The sequence below is a fragment of the Arachis ipaensis genome, chromosome B1, assembly GCF_059453495.1.
Source record: "Arachis ipaensis isolate K30076 ecotype BB chromosome B1, ASM5945349v1, whole genome shotgun sequence".
NCBI lineage: Eukaryota > Viridiplantae > Streptophyta > Magnoliopsida > Fabales > Fabaceae > Arachis > Arachis ipaensis.
Genome location: NC_142436.1, coordinates 5,870,817 through 5,885,664, shown reverse-complemented (window position 1 = coordinate 5,885,664; position 14,848 = coordinate 5,870,817). Strand labels below are relative to the sequence as shown.

The following is a 14,848-nucleotide window of genomic DNA, read 5'->3' as shown; positions in this document are numbered from 1 at the left end:
ATATCATTATTGAAAAATATTATATTAAAATTAAATTATATTGTTATTGAGGTGTTCATATAAGATGATCTGGATCTAATTAATTGTAGGTGTTAAATACTTAAACATACACATTGTTCATATCCTAACCCAACACTAAAATCCGGGTCTAAATAAACCTAAAAGACCCAATTCAAAGATTAGCCTTCACAACCCACCGACCTCCTCGAAAGAGGTCGGATCTAACGCAGACTCCTTTTCTAAGAAGCTGGACTTGAATGATAGCTGACAGATAACACTTATTCAAATAAGTAACTGCCCCTAAAAACTCTCAACCCACTTCAGGAGCCATATCTTAACTTCTCTAAGATAAAGGGACGGTTATCCACCTTAAAATGTAGAACTATTCTAACAGTAGTTATTGATTCACCACTATAAATACACTGACACCCCTCAGGTATCTCTAAATTCCAATATTCTCTAAACCTGCTAAAACTCTTTGCTATCTTAGACATTGGAGTGTCTTTGCAGGTACCACCCCCCATTCTTTCACATACACAAGTCGGACGGTAGCTCCCAGACGCGAATCAAGCCGGAGGTCCTCTCCTCCAGACGTTTGGGCTAACCTTATCAGTCCAATTCATTAATCTCCGGTTACCCACCGTAACTAGGGGTGGCAAGCGGGGAAGCCCGCCCCGCCTAGTCAGGCGGTCCCAGAATCCCACCTCTCCCCGCCTAACGGCGGGCTGGCGAGCCGGCGGGCTAAACCCGCCAAATATCCTTTTTTTTTTTTTTTTTTTTACTTTTAACTATTAAATAATATATATAAAGGTATAAAAAAATTTCTTTTGTTTTTTACTTTTAACTATTATAATTTCTAAAGGTATAAACAAATTATAATTTTTATACTCACAAACATTAAAGTCTTATTAATTATAAATATCTAATAAACATAATTATAAACCAAGTTTTCATCCAAAACATAATTATAAATATTGTTTCTAAAACAAAATAAACATAATTTAAAACACTCAATTTTTATCTTCATTCTCTTGTAAGTTGGGTTGAAAAAAGTTGGGTTTTGACAAAAAAAAATGTAAAAATACCCTTTGCTAAAAAAATACTAAGTCCGGCGAAAAACCCGTCCCGCCCTGCCAAAACTCGCGGTTTAAGCGATGCGGGTTAGGTGAGTTTTTGCTATTTGGCAATCCCAATTTTCCAACCTGACCCGTATTTTTTGGCGGGTTACGTGGGCCGGGTTTAGACCCGTTTGTTACCCCTAACCGTAACACATATATTAAACTGACAAATGAGAAAACACGAGATTTGTCAAATAATAATAATAATAATAACAATAATAATAATAATTATTATTGTTGTTGTGAAGGAATCAAATAGAATGCGTGAAAATTGGGAGAATATATATTAAGATTAAGGAAGTAATTATTTGAGTTTGGAAGAGTGAAATTGCAGAAATGAAACCTTCATACATACTAAAATAAAATAAATCTTCTTATACTATAAAATTTAATATCAATAAATTATTATTAACATGCTAAAATATTTTATTTCATCAATCAATCATGTACAATTATTATTTTTGTAACTTCAAAAATCATCATCATCATTATCATCATGACTTCATGAGAGTCAAACATTGTTTCAAAGCTGATGATATTGCTATTACAATTAAATTCATTAAAATATGCTGATGAAAAGAGACCTTTCACCAAGAAGAATGTTCACATGAAGTTGCAATAATTTTACAATGAGAACTTTACACCTTGTGGTATTTTGAAGAATTACAAAGATTTCACATTGAGATTGATTTCTGTATGCTACTAATCAGTAACACTAACTCTATCTAAAATTGTAAATAGAAAACCAAGATTACAAACACCAAAGGATGACACTCATTCACAAACTTCATAATCTAGGATTCAGCAACATAACTTTTATGAGAAATGTTTCTTGAACATAACCATCTTCATATTTCGAACATACCATACCATTATTACCAACAGGCGAATGATATGTCAGCACAAAATACGATGACAGTTATGTTCAAATAACACCATTCTAATACTTCAAAACTATGATTCGAGCGAAGAAGCTTTCGCTCGAACCATAGTTTGGATGTTTTGAAGCCGAAAACCTACATGTGATCGGTTTTTTCACCGGAGAGTTCCGACAGCTCGCTTATAGGTATAAAACTGTGCTACCACCAGATATATTATCAAATTCAGGACACTTAGAACTGTCAATAGCCAAAAGAAATAGTCAACATGACCATAGTTGAGGTTGTCTGGTATCCATCCAAGGCTGCCATTCCTAGTACTGATCCTTGTAACAATGGTTACGAGTAGGGAGCTCAGGTACTGTCCAAGGGCAACAGTGAGTAGTGACAGAGCAGAACACAGGCTCCTCATCGCGTCCGGCGCTTGTTCATAGAAGAACTCCAACTGGCCAATGAATGTGAACACTTCAGCACAACCTATGAGGAAGTACTGAGGTACCTGCCAGAATATTGTCATTGGAACTTCATCAAGGTTATAGTAATTATGCCTCCTCACCATTCTGAGCCTAACGACTTCCAAAATCGCGGCGGCCACCATGGAAAATATGGATATGAAGAGGCCTATTCCCATCCTCTGGACCTGTGTTAGGCCATTCTTGTGGCCGGTGAACTTCCTAGCGACCGGCACAATGAACCGATCATAAACCGGAACCCAAAATATGACACTGAGGGTGTCAAATATGGAAAGGGATGCTGGTGGAATCTTGAAAGAGGAGTTGCCTACGCGAGTATCCATGGTTTGTCCTTGCAACACAAATAATGTGCTCATTTGGCCGTAGACAGTGGCGAAAACAATGCCGGTTGCCCATATTGGAAGCAATCTCAGAATGGATTTCAGCTCTTCAACTTGAGTTACAGTGCAAAGTCTCCATGGATTCACTGATTCCTTCAGATTATCTAACTGTCCGACCACTGCTGCTTTGTCAAAAAACCTGTTACAAACAATAATACTCTTAGATCCCATTTGATAACATGAAACATGCTTTTCAGGACAATTTTTCTTGTCCAACTTCTCATGAAACCATTTCTACCAGAAGCTTAAGCCGACAGGAAGAGATACATGAATGATTATATCTCTAACACGGCCCCTCCCGCAAGAGCTTTTTTTGGATTTCTGTATATTTTTGCATAGGCTTTCTTTCTCTTTTTATTTGCCTTATACTGAACTCCTTTCTTTTGGGATCAACAAAAATCGAATTCTAGACCTTTAGGTCATAGAAACTCTGGTACCATGTCATAAAACTATTTTCCCAAAAGCTTAAGCTAAAATGGGGATGTGGATAAAAATACAAATTTTTAGGACAGCATGTCATATTTCAGGATTCAAATATGATCACAAAATTTCTCTTCATTCTGAGTTATGAAAAATCACAAATTTGTTTTGGCACTGCTTTACCTTAACTCATCTGTGTGATCAAGCTTCCTGCTTCCTTCTATAACAGACTCGGTGTCTGCAATTTCATACAACTGAGACTTATCATTAGGCACTTTAACATTATACTTCCTCATGGATGCTACTATGACCTGAATAATCCGAGTGAGGGCGCTTCCTCCGGGCTTCTGGTTTCGATACAGCCGAGAACCTGAAAAGAAACTTGCCACTGCAATAGCCATGGCCACTGCTGGTATTCCAAATCCCCATCCCCATCCTACATTGTCCTGAATCCATACCAACAGCGAAGAAGCGATGAGAGCACCAATGTTGATTGAGAAATAGAACCAGTTGAAGAAAGAACTCTTGTGTTCCTTCTCCACCGGATCAGCATCATCAAACTGGTCTGCTCCATAGGATGAAACACATGGCTTGATTCCACCTGTTCCAAGGGCTATAAGGTAAAGAGCTATAAAGCACACTGTACTTTCTAGAGTGGTGGCATGGCAATTTTCATCTCCATGGCCATGGCAAGTTGGTTTTATACCAGAAACTGATGCAGATAATGTCAATAGTGTCATTCCCTGGTCAATAACAAGAACAGATTTATATCCTTTTTAGACAGAAACATTGGTTTTACTTTTGAATGCATTGGGATTTTGGAATCAATATTAATGTACTAATGTTATATGCAACAAGGAAAAAGTTCCAGCAATTCAGTTCTCACTATTGGAGCTTCAAAACTTTGGTACTTCGCTCTTTATATATCATTTTGCCGATTCGGACTAAATGGTATCTTAAAAGAGGTGTACAAGCATCCTGCATTAACACTGGATCCGGGGAAGGCCACACCCAGAGAATGTAATGTACGCAGCCTAACTTGATAACTTGAATCCGTGACCTTGAGGTCATCCAGAGACAACTCAATCGTTGCTCCAAGTCTCCCCTTCAAATGGTATCTTAAAAGAGTGAAGTACCAAAATTATCTATGAAAGATGACATTGCTGACAAAACTACCTGATTTTCGGATAGATTAATGAATGCATCAAGACAATGGTTGTTCAATTTGACAGTTACAGATTGAAGAGGTTTATACTCACAAGAACATAGATTATTGAGAAACAAGCAATGGTCCAATATCTTCCAAGATATGAATCAGCAAGAAATGCTCCAATCAGTGGTGTTATGTAGCATGTTCCACTCCAGTTAGACACATTTTTGGAAGCAGTAGCACTATGCTGATGTAGCCTCTCCTTGAAATAAAGCACCAGATTTGTGCTCATACCATAGTAAGCCAATCTCTCACAACATTCATTCCCTGTAAGTAAATGAATTATAAGCACTAATTTCCTTATTCGTCAGTGGTTCTAAAATACCCGTCATTCTGAAATCTTGGTACGTTCAAAACTTCATGTATTTGGATACGATTTGTGTCCAAATACATTTAGTTATCAACGTACCAAAATTTTAAGATGACAGATATTCTGGAACCAGAGTAATTTTAATATCATTATCATACCCTAATAAACATATAGTTGGAAATGCAACAGACACAAAAAAATTACCCAAGATAAAAGGGCATGCTCTCCAAGTTCCTGTTCTCTTTTTGTTTGCTGGATTTCCAAGATAATCCACTGTCCCATCTTTTGTGTAAACATCATCTTCTTCCATTATTGTATTTCAGAATTGGCCCAAGTATTCAGGAATTCAGATACTAAGAAAAAAAACAATGGACAGAATCATAAATTAGAATGAATATTGTTTTTGAATTTTGAAAGGCAAGCAAGTAATAATAATAACTACAAAAGCTTTGCTAAAAAAAGATGATGCCTTTAGAAGAAGAACAAAACTATAGAAATTATGATTGAATCAATATAGTTACCCAAAAAGAAAGCAACAGTGAACAATCCAATATTTCAATGAAGATTAAGGATTCAAGTACATGAATCCAGAACAAGTAAAGATGTAATAAAGTAGCAACAAATGTGTTTTTCAACTTTTTGGCTGCAGAGTAGAGTCAGAATCTGAGAGGATCAACCTAAAAGCATGTGAATGAAAGAAGTGAATCTCTCTAACCTTCTGAATGCAGGAGTTGCCAACTTATGCAAGCATGTGAAGAGTAGAATAATGATCCAAATATTGGAACCCAGCTTAGTACTTAAATACTGCTTTCTAGGTTGCCCTTGTATTTTGAATATTTGGAAAAATTATACTACTTATTAGTGATTATGCTTGAGATTAATAAATAAAAGAGTGAATACCCCATCCAACTCCTCACAATTATCTCGAAAGGACAACGAGGCCAAAAAAAAAAATATCCAATCCGGTTTTTGATTTTTTTTGAACTAATTAGTTCCTGTACTAGAAAAAAAATAACATTCACTTTTTTTGTCATAGGAACTAATCAGTCCCATAAAAGTAAAGCTCATGAATCGGGTTGGATATTTTTTTGTCGAGGACCTCGTTGTCTTTTGAAGTAATTGTGAGTGGCGATTTTGAGTTTTTCTCTAAATAAAAAAATTCATCACTATTATATGTTATTTTTACACTTTACTTTGACTTCTCTTAAATTTTATTTTAAGAAGAGTAAATTATGACTAAAAAAGTACTTCTTTAATTTCGCCTAAATTTTGGAACATTTTGTCAAATTGTAACCATCAAGAACTGAATTGATAATTTCTTCTAGAAAAAGTTATTGTTATATTTACTAATATATTTAACATTATATTTTACTCAATACAAGAATATTGAGTATATTATTAACTAAATTTTAAATAAGATTAGTGCATAATTTGTAATCAGAGGCTTCTTAATAAATTTTAATGAATCTTTAAAGTGAGTTGAAGTTAGAATATTATAAGGTAATCAGAGGCTCATAGTATGAGTCTGTTGACTTGTCTCCACCGCATGTAATGATTGAGACTTGAGAGATACATATAAATATATAATAATAGTTTTAAACTTTAATTTGGGTATCCAAGTATCTAACCTTATCTGAAAGACAAATACATAAAGCACACAGAAAATTTAGACAAGTTTTGATTCTTCTACTAGTTATTAGGTCAGCTGGACATTATGAGTTATCTATGACTTTTCAATTTTTTAGTCTATGTTCATACTTAGTAGTGTTCACATAGAGTGCTAGTATGAATAAGTATGAAAAATCAATTTTTAATATTAATTTTTTATTATAAAATTATGTTTTAAATTCTCTTTTTTTAGAGGATTTAATATTTAGAATTTAAAATTTAATATTAAAATTCAAAATTTATCATAAAAGGATAATTTTAAAAAATAACTAATATTAATTGAAAAATAATTGATTTCTTAGTTAAACTCATATTTTTTTCATTTCTTAATTCTTATCCAAGTAAGGAGAAAAAAAACAATTGAATTGAATTACATATATTATCCATTGTCCATAAAATGCTACAAAGCATAATAATTGGCAAAATAAAATAATGATCATTTAAAATATATTATCAGTTATGCAATCTTCCAAGGAACATGTTACTCTTTACTCTTTAGAGTTGAAAAAACATAAGAACTGAGAAATTCTCTTCATTGTTTGTAATGCCAAAACTATATTATAACATGTAAAATACAAATAATACATGAAAATAGCTTTGGTATATATTATAATAATATTAAATGGTAAATTTTAATTTAGTTATGTAAGTATAGGTTTTTTTGTATTATTGATCATATATTGTTTTGAACTGAATTAGTTATATAATATTTTAATTTACAAGAGTTAAATGTTTATATAATTGGAATATTAAATGTTAATAATTGAAATAAATTCAATATTTTTATAAACTTTTATATTAGTTTTTTTTTTTGTGACTAAACTTTTATATTAGTTAGTTAAACAAAACTTAGTGATATATTTTAGGGCAAAATGCATATATAAACTAATTGGAGGTCAATTTTACACATATCTACTAAAATAAAAAAATATTACAAAGAACTACCAAGTGTTTTTATGTAATTCAAATGAGACTCATTCGAATTATAAAATCCAATACTAATTTGAAACAGTGTAATTCGAATTATGCATGGACGAAATATTGCAGTAATTCGAATGAGCGTGAAATGACATGCACGTGAATATAGCTCTAATTTAAAGTGGACTAATTCGAATTACCACAAGTAGCAGGCTAGTAGCACAAGATAATTTGAATTTGTCTCGGTCGAACTACCAATGAATGCCCTATAAATATAGTTCTGAGTTCAGTTTTTTTAATGCATGGAATATAAAATATATATTTTTTTATTTTTAAATTATTAATTTTTTAATAAATTTATTTAAATTATATCACAAAAAATATTTTATTTCATGCAAAATAATTAAAAAATGGCTTAAAAGATGTTAAGAGTGCTATAAAAATTTGTAATATCCCAGTGACTTAGGTAATATATGCATGTACTCAAACTTTAAATAAAATATTCTAGATAGTCAATAATAATTTAAAAATTAAAAAATTTAAAAAAAAAGATTAAATTTAAATGCAAATATTCATCCATGTACTCAAATTTTAAATAAAATACTCTACATAATCAATAATAATTTAAAAATTAAAATAAATTTATTCCATGCAAAACAATTGTAAAAAAATGGCTTAAAAGATGTTAGAAGTACTGTAAAAATTTGTAATGTCCGAGTGACTTAGGTAAGTAGATGATAAAATATATATTTTTTTAATTTTTAAATTATTATTGACTATGTCGAGTATTTTATTTAAAGTTTGAGTACATGCATGTATTTACTTAAGTCATTGGGACATTACAAATTTTGATAGTACTCCTAACATCTTTTAAGCTATTTTAAAATTATTTTGCATGGAATAATATATTTTTTGTGATATAATTTAAATAAATTTATTAAAAATTAAAAATTTAAAAAAATATATTTTATATTCCATGCATTAAAAAAAAAGCTGAACTCGAACTGTATTTATAGGACATTCATTGATAATTCGAATGAGATCAATTCGAATTATCTTGGGCTGCTAGCTATGGTAATTTGAATTAGTCCACTTCGAATTAGAACTATATTCACGTGCATGTAGTTCGTTTCACTCATTCGAATTACTAAAACATTTCATCAATGCATAATTCGAATTACACTGTTTCGAATTAATATTAAATTTTATAATTCGAATAAGTCTTGTTCAAATTACATATAAATACTTGATAAATTTTTATAATATTTTTCGTTTTAGTAGATATATGTAATATTGGCCTCGAATTAATTTGTATATGTATTTTATCCTATATTTTATAGTGTAAGACTTAACGATTGAAAGAGAAAAAAAATTGTGTTTTTTAGAGAGGCTACACAGGCGTGTGGGGAATCATAGGAACACAAAGTGCCAAAGCAATGATAGCAAAACTCTTTTAATATTAATAATGTTTGCTTCAGGAAAAGCTAAACACGCAATTACTTTCAAGAAGGAGAAAAAAAAAAACAACAACAACAAAAAGGGGACCTCTTATTGGCTTATATTTGAAATTGGAAAGCACTCTTTGGACAGAGCTTTCACATTATTTTATCATCACTCTATAAATTAAAAGAGACATATTCCATAACAAATAATGATATTTTAACCATCAATCTTATATTTTGAAGTTCATAAATTTAATCTCTATAAAGATGAAAAAGTTGAATTTTGGTATTAATATTTAACACACAAAAAGAATGTTCAATTATCAGTATTATTAATGACTGTTTCAAATATATTTATTAAGAAAAAAGTTAATTTTGGTATAGATATACATAGTGCATTTGTATCGTACAAAAAAAAAGATTTTACTAACATACTCAAATATTTATTTAGATCTGTTTTATATTATTAAAATAAAATTTTAAGTATAAAATAAAATTTTAAGATTATTTTATTAGTTTCGTCGCGTGTTATCAACACAGTATAATTCTTCACATGACTTTTGAAAAAGAACATCTAACAAGTAACGATTTCAAATGTAAAGTATATACCTTCCATTAACAAAATTAATCAATATTTGTGGTTTGAAAATTACGTCATTCATTTATCATCAATTATCATGTCCACATGAGTAATGACAAATGCATGTTGACAAGTCGTAACATGCTGTGTTGACTTAATTTTTTCTAACCAATTTAAATATATTTTTTTTTTTTTTGGTATTACCAATTTAAATAAATTTATCATAAGAATTATTGCAACTATTGAAAGTTGTTTATTGGACCTAGTTGTTTGTGTAATCTTTTAAACTTTTTAGATTTAAAAGTTAGTAAAAGAAGTTTCTAACTTCTAAAAAATGGGAGATAACAAATAATACTAAGTTCATTACGAAAAAGAATAAGTAAGAATTACATTATAATTTCTATAAAAATATCATTGAATAATTTTAAGTCGCTAAAAAACCATTGTTAATTTATTACACGTAGATTGATGAATAGTCCCATTGAAAATGGTGTTAAAAAGAACCGAAAAATTAAAGAGCCGATTGATTTGTAAAAATATTTGTTGTTTTTATTTTGTATTTTTATTTTTAAAAAATAATTTTTATTTTTAACTTTTTATATTTTAGAAAATACAGTTGGTTTATGAAAAAAAGTTTATTTTTAAATTCAAAAATAATAAAAAATATTTGGTTAATTTATTTTCAAAATATATTTATAATATTTTAAAATCATAAAATTATATTTTTATTAAAAGTACGATGTTATTTATTTAATTTTTTTATTAAGTTAATAATTAATTCATATACAGTATCAATACGAAATAAATTACTATCTTATCGTACTATTTTAGAAAATTTAGTATCTCTTATCAAACTAATATTTTAAAATAAAAAAATTTATGATTAATATTTTTAATATAAAAATAAATATATTAATATTAATTTAATATTTTAAATGTAACACAGATAAACGAAAAAAATTCAGTAGAATAATTAGGTGCTTAGTTGACCTATTATTTACAATCTTTAATTAAAAAAGTACATACTTAATACTAAATAAAAGAACTTAATCAATATAATTGTATTAAAATTTTATTTTTTCTTTATTTATCTTGTTTATATAGTCTAAAGATACAAAAATTAAAACTAAAATAAAATTAAAAAAACAAAACCAAAAGGGTCAAATGAAATAATTAAAAAAACTTGAAAAAAATTTCATCTTTTCAAAGAGAATAAATAATTTAAAAGTAAAGAATGGAGAACTTTTTATTTTTAATATTGGGGGAGGAGTGGTGTATAATAACGTTATGGGGCTGCATGGTGCATAACCGAAGTGTGACGGCCAGGATCGAAGAAATCGGACGGTCCGTTTTGAAGAACAGTAATTGGACGGTCCGATTTCAGGCTGAGCAGGTACACAAATCGGACCATCTGATTTGCGCCCCCAGTCACGTGTCACGCATGCAAGTTGGTCCAGCAAAGATGAAATGATCCCAATCACCCGAGCTCCCTTAAGCCAGTTTCACTTTTCCTTTCCCTTTCACTTTCACTTTGTTCCATTTCTCTTCTCCTATAAACCCCACCCCTAGCCACGGTAGTTCATTCCATTGTTGAAAGTTTGAGCTGAAAAAAATTGGACCACACAGGAAACTATGCCTAAAAGAAAAAAAATAAAAGATGTGAATCGTTCAGAACTTCACATTGTTAATTATCTTGATCATCCTAACTACGTAAGTTTTTATTCCAAAATTTTTTATTTTAGTTAAAATAATAATTATAATGTTAGAGATTAGTAATAGTTTATTATAGTAATAATGTTAGAAATTAGTGGAGTAATAATTTTTAGATATTTGAGTTTAATTAAAATGATATTAGAAATTATTGGATATTAATATTGTTCAGATATGTTACATTATAATAATAAATTAATTATTGTTATTAATAGAATAATTACAATAATAATATTGTTAATAATAATACGGTTATTAAAAAATTTGGATGTATGATAAATAAATAGAATAAGTAATATTAATATTAATTATTATAAAATCCGCTTATTGTAATAATAATAATTATTACTGCTAGTAGCGTTTAATTATCAGTAGAATAGAATATAGTAGTGCTAATATTGTTCTGTTATGTACGTGTGAATTTAAATAAGTTAATTAGTTTTAATTGTTAATAATAAATAATTTTTTTGTAGTTACTTAATATTGTATTAGTCGTTCGTAAATAAATATTATGAATTAAAAATTATTGAATTAATTATTTATGTTATAAATTTAATATAAATATTTAATAAAGAGTTAGTGATTGATTTATTATTGTATGTTTGCTGTTAGAATAGAATAAAATAGAGTAGTTAGTTATTTGAGTATTAGTAGATAATATAATAGTTATTTGTATAAAGTATTGTATTGTTATTATTATTATATTTATTGATTCTTATGTGTAACTGGTTATTTGATAATGAAAATTCGATTCTTTTAAATTTAATTTGTTAATTTATTAATATTATTGTTTTTGTTTAGGAATCTAGAATGTTGCAATGTGACCACTACATGCCGTCGGATCGGTACAATCCAATAGTGGAGGAGTTTTTACGAAACACCGGCTTTTATCATGTTTCACAGATTGGAGTTGTCCAATGTCAGTTGGCATTGGTTAATGCTCTGATTGAGAGATGGCGCCCCGAGACTCACACCTTCTATTTTTCGGTTGGTGAGTGTGCTGCGACACTGGAGGATGTGGCGTTAATTTTTGGTCTTCCGACAAATGGTTTGCCAGTTACGGGACCGACACCGAGTAGTTATGAGGCGTTAGAGGCTGAATGCTTGGATCAGTTTGGTGTTGCACCTAGGCAGACAGACTGTAGGGGAAGTTTCATCAAGTTGACGTGGTTTCGAGCATTGAAGGATCGGTTAGTGTTGGTTGATGATATCCATATTCAGAGGTACGTGAAGTGACACATAATGTTATTGTTTGGGACCGTTATGTTTGGAGATAAGTCTGGAACAGGGGTGCACTAGAAGTTTCTCCCATTACTCCGTAACTTTGCCAGGATAATACAGTTCAGTTGGGGTTCGGCATGCCTGGCACACCTGTACAGAGCGTTGTGTAGGGCAACTCGTGTCGACTGTAAGGAGATTGACGGAAAACACTATATTTCTTAGCCAATAGGTTCACTTCATAATTAAACAGAAGACTTACTTATTACATGCTATATTTTGCCTATTTACCGTTGTCTCTACTGTTTGTCCTAAACTCAAAGCTCATGCACAAATCATACTTTAACAAATCTTAATTTAAATTGATGGCTCACCTGCATTTACATATTGAAGAAACTCCGGTGCATGCATAGCCTCCAAATCCAACGACCGCATGAAACTCGGCTCCACAAACGGCTGCTGGTTTGCTAGTGCATTTGCCACATCCGCCACATCTGCCACCATAGCCTCGTCAGCTTGATCTTCGTCTACACCCGGATCAACAACCTCGTAGTTACTTTCGAACTCTTCTTCACTATCACTGTTGTAATCTTCCAATTCAATGTCTCGGTTCGCTGCAGATTGCTCGAACTCGACATACAGTTCGATGAACGATATTCGCGACCGACTTTTAAGATACACTGAAAACATTTCTTGCATGCTCGCTTCGTCGGTCACGTATTTCGTTTGAAATTGAACAAACCCACCAAAGACAGGTACAGGATATCTGTACAGAACACACGACACTCTGCTAGATATTTGAGAATCCATCTTCTCACAAATGACACCTTTTAATTCTTCAAATGAAAGTGTGAATGGAATAATAATATCCAACGGATTTTCACACACAAATTTTACTCCTTCTGATATTTGTAATAAAATTTGGCCATGATAATACACTTTTAATCTTACTCTATCATCCATGATAATAGAGAAGAGCAGATATACAAACAAGAGGAAGAGATCTGGAGAGAAGAAGTTTAAATACTTGTAGCACCGGAGAAGAAGAAAATGAAATGGGCTGCTCAGCTTGGGTAGGAACATATATATATATATATATATCACACTCAAATCGGACCATTCGATCGCTTGCATTGCCTTTCGAAATTTTTTGAACAAAAAAATCGGATAGTCTGATTACTAAACAGCCCGCCCAAAAAATTTGAAACCCAGAAATCGCTGGGTCCGATTTGGGTGCTCTTCGAATATTTTTGAATGAAGCCTTAAAATCGGTCGGTCCGATTTGCTTGGGCCAAAAAAACTAATATCTCTCCATACAACAAATCGCATGGTCCGACTACCATACACGCGACCTCACCACGCACAAATCGGACGGTCCGATTTGTGCCCCTCACCCCTGATTGAAATCGGACCGTCCGATTTCAGGCCGTCAATTAACCGCCGTCACACCTGTGTTAAACACCTCTCAGCTCCATAAACGGGCGTTACACCAAACCTTGCATCATATGTTAAAAAATCAGCCAAGAATGGATGCCCAAACAGAAATTGACATTAAGAACTGAGTTAGAAAACATTAGAAAATATTACGTAAATGTGACGTGAGAAAAAAGAAAACTGTATAAAAAAGAATAGGAAAAATTCGGATCTTTATTCCAAAACTGAAAATATCGTGTTTTGAGTTGGAAATACTTTTAGAAGTTAAAACTGAAAACATAGAAATAATATTTTTAACTTTGTTTCGTTCTTTTGAAAATATTTTTGTTGAAAATATTTTAAAAATTTTCAATCAATTATATTTTTATGCTTTATTTTTATTTTTATCGAAAATGAAAATAAAAATGCCCAAACCAATCTGTTCCTAAGAATGTGTTTGAAAAATATTAAAGTGAAAAAAAAAATTTATTTCTATTAAAAAATGAAATCTAATTCTATTTTAAATTTAAATTTATGATTTGGAATAATTAATTATTTTTTTTACTATTTTATTTTTATATTTTTTGTTTGTCTTTTTTTATTTGTTTAATAGAAACAATTTTAATATTTTAATCTTTAGTAATAATAAAATTGTAAATCAGATATTTTTTTTGTTTGATTTAATTTGAACATTAATATAAAAATTATAATTTTTTCAGAATTTAAAATTATATTTTTATTATATTTCAAGCTTAAAAAAAATTCTGGTGAGAATTCTATTCTTTAAGAATTCGAAACATACCTTAAAAAGAACAACAGATCTAACCGAATGAAATAATTTGTTTAGAATTTGGTGATGTGTAAAATAATCTAAAATATTAATAAATAAAATTTAGAATATTTTTATATTATTTTATTTTCATATTACCAATAGTATAAAATTACTTATTTTTTATTTTGTTGGTTAAATGTTGACCTGATTTTTCTTAATAAAAGTGCTTTTCCTAAATTTTCTCTTAAATATATTGGGTTAACAAACGGGCCTCTAAAGTGCTAAGCCCATAATGGAAAGAAATGTTTGGCCCAATTTGTATCGGGTGGATTAGATCC

General features: G+C 30.4%; 1 protein-coding gene across 1 annotated transcript; it reads right to left on the bottom strand.

Annotated features, from left to right (window-relative positions):
• Positions 1–1,636: 1,636 nt before the first annotated feature.
• LOC107609400 (protein NRT1/ PTR FAMILY 8.1) lies at positions 1,637–5,646 on the bottom strand. Its single transcript, XM_016311396.3, has 5 exons — positions 5,505–5,646; positions 4,994–5,142; positions 4,529–4,746; positions 3,453–4,012; positions 1,637–2,988 (listed from the first exon to the last, which is right to left on the bottom strand). Exons 2-5 carry the CDS (start codon positions 5,097–5,099, stop codon positions 2,154–2,156), a joined length of 1,719 nt encoding a protein of 572 aa, XP_016166882.1. The 5' UTR covers positions 5,100–5,142; positions 5,505–5,646; the 3' UTR covers positions 1,637–2,153.
• Positions 5,647–14,848: the final 9,202 nt, after the last annotated feature.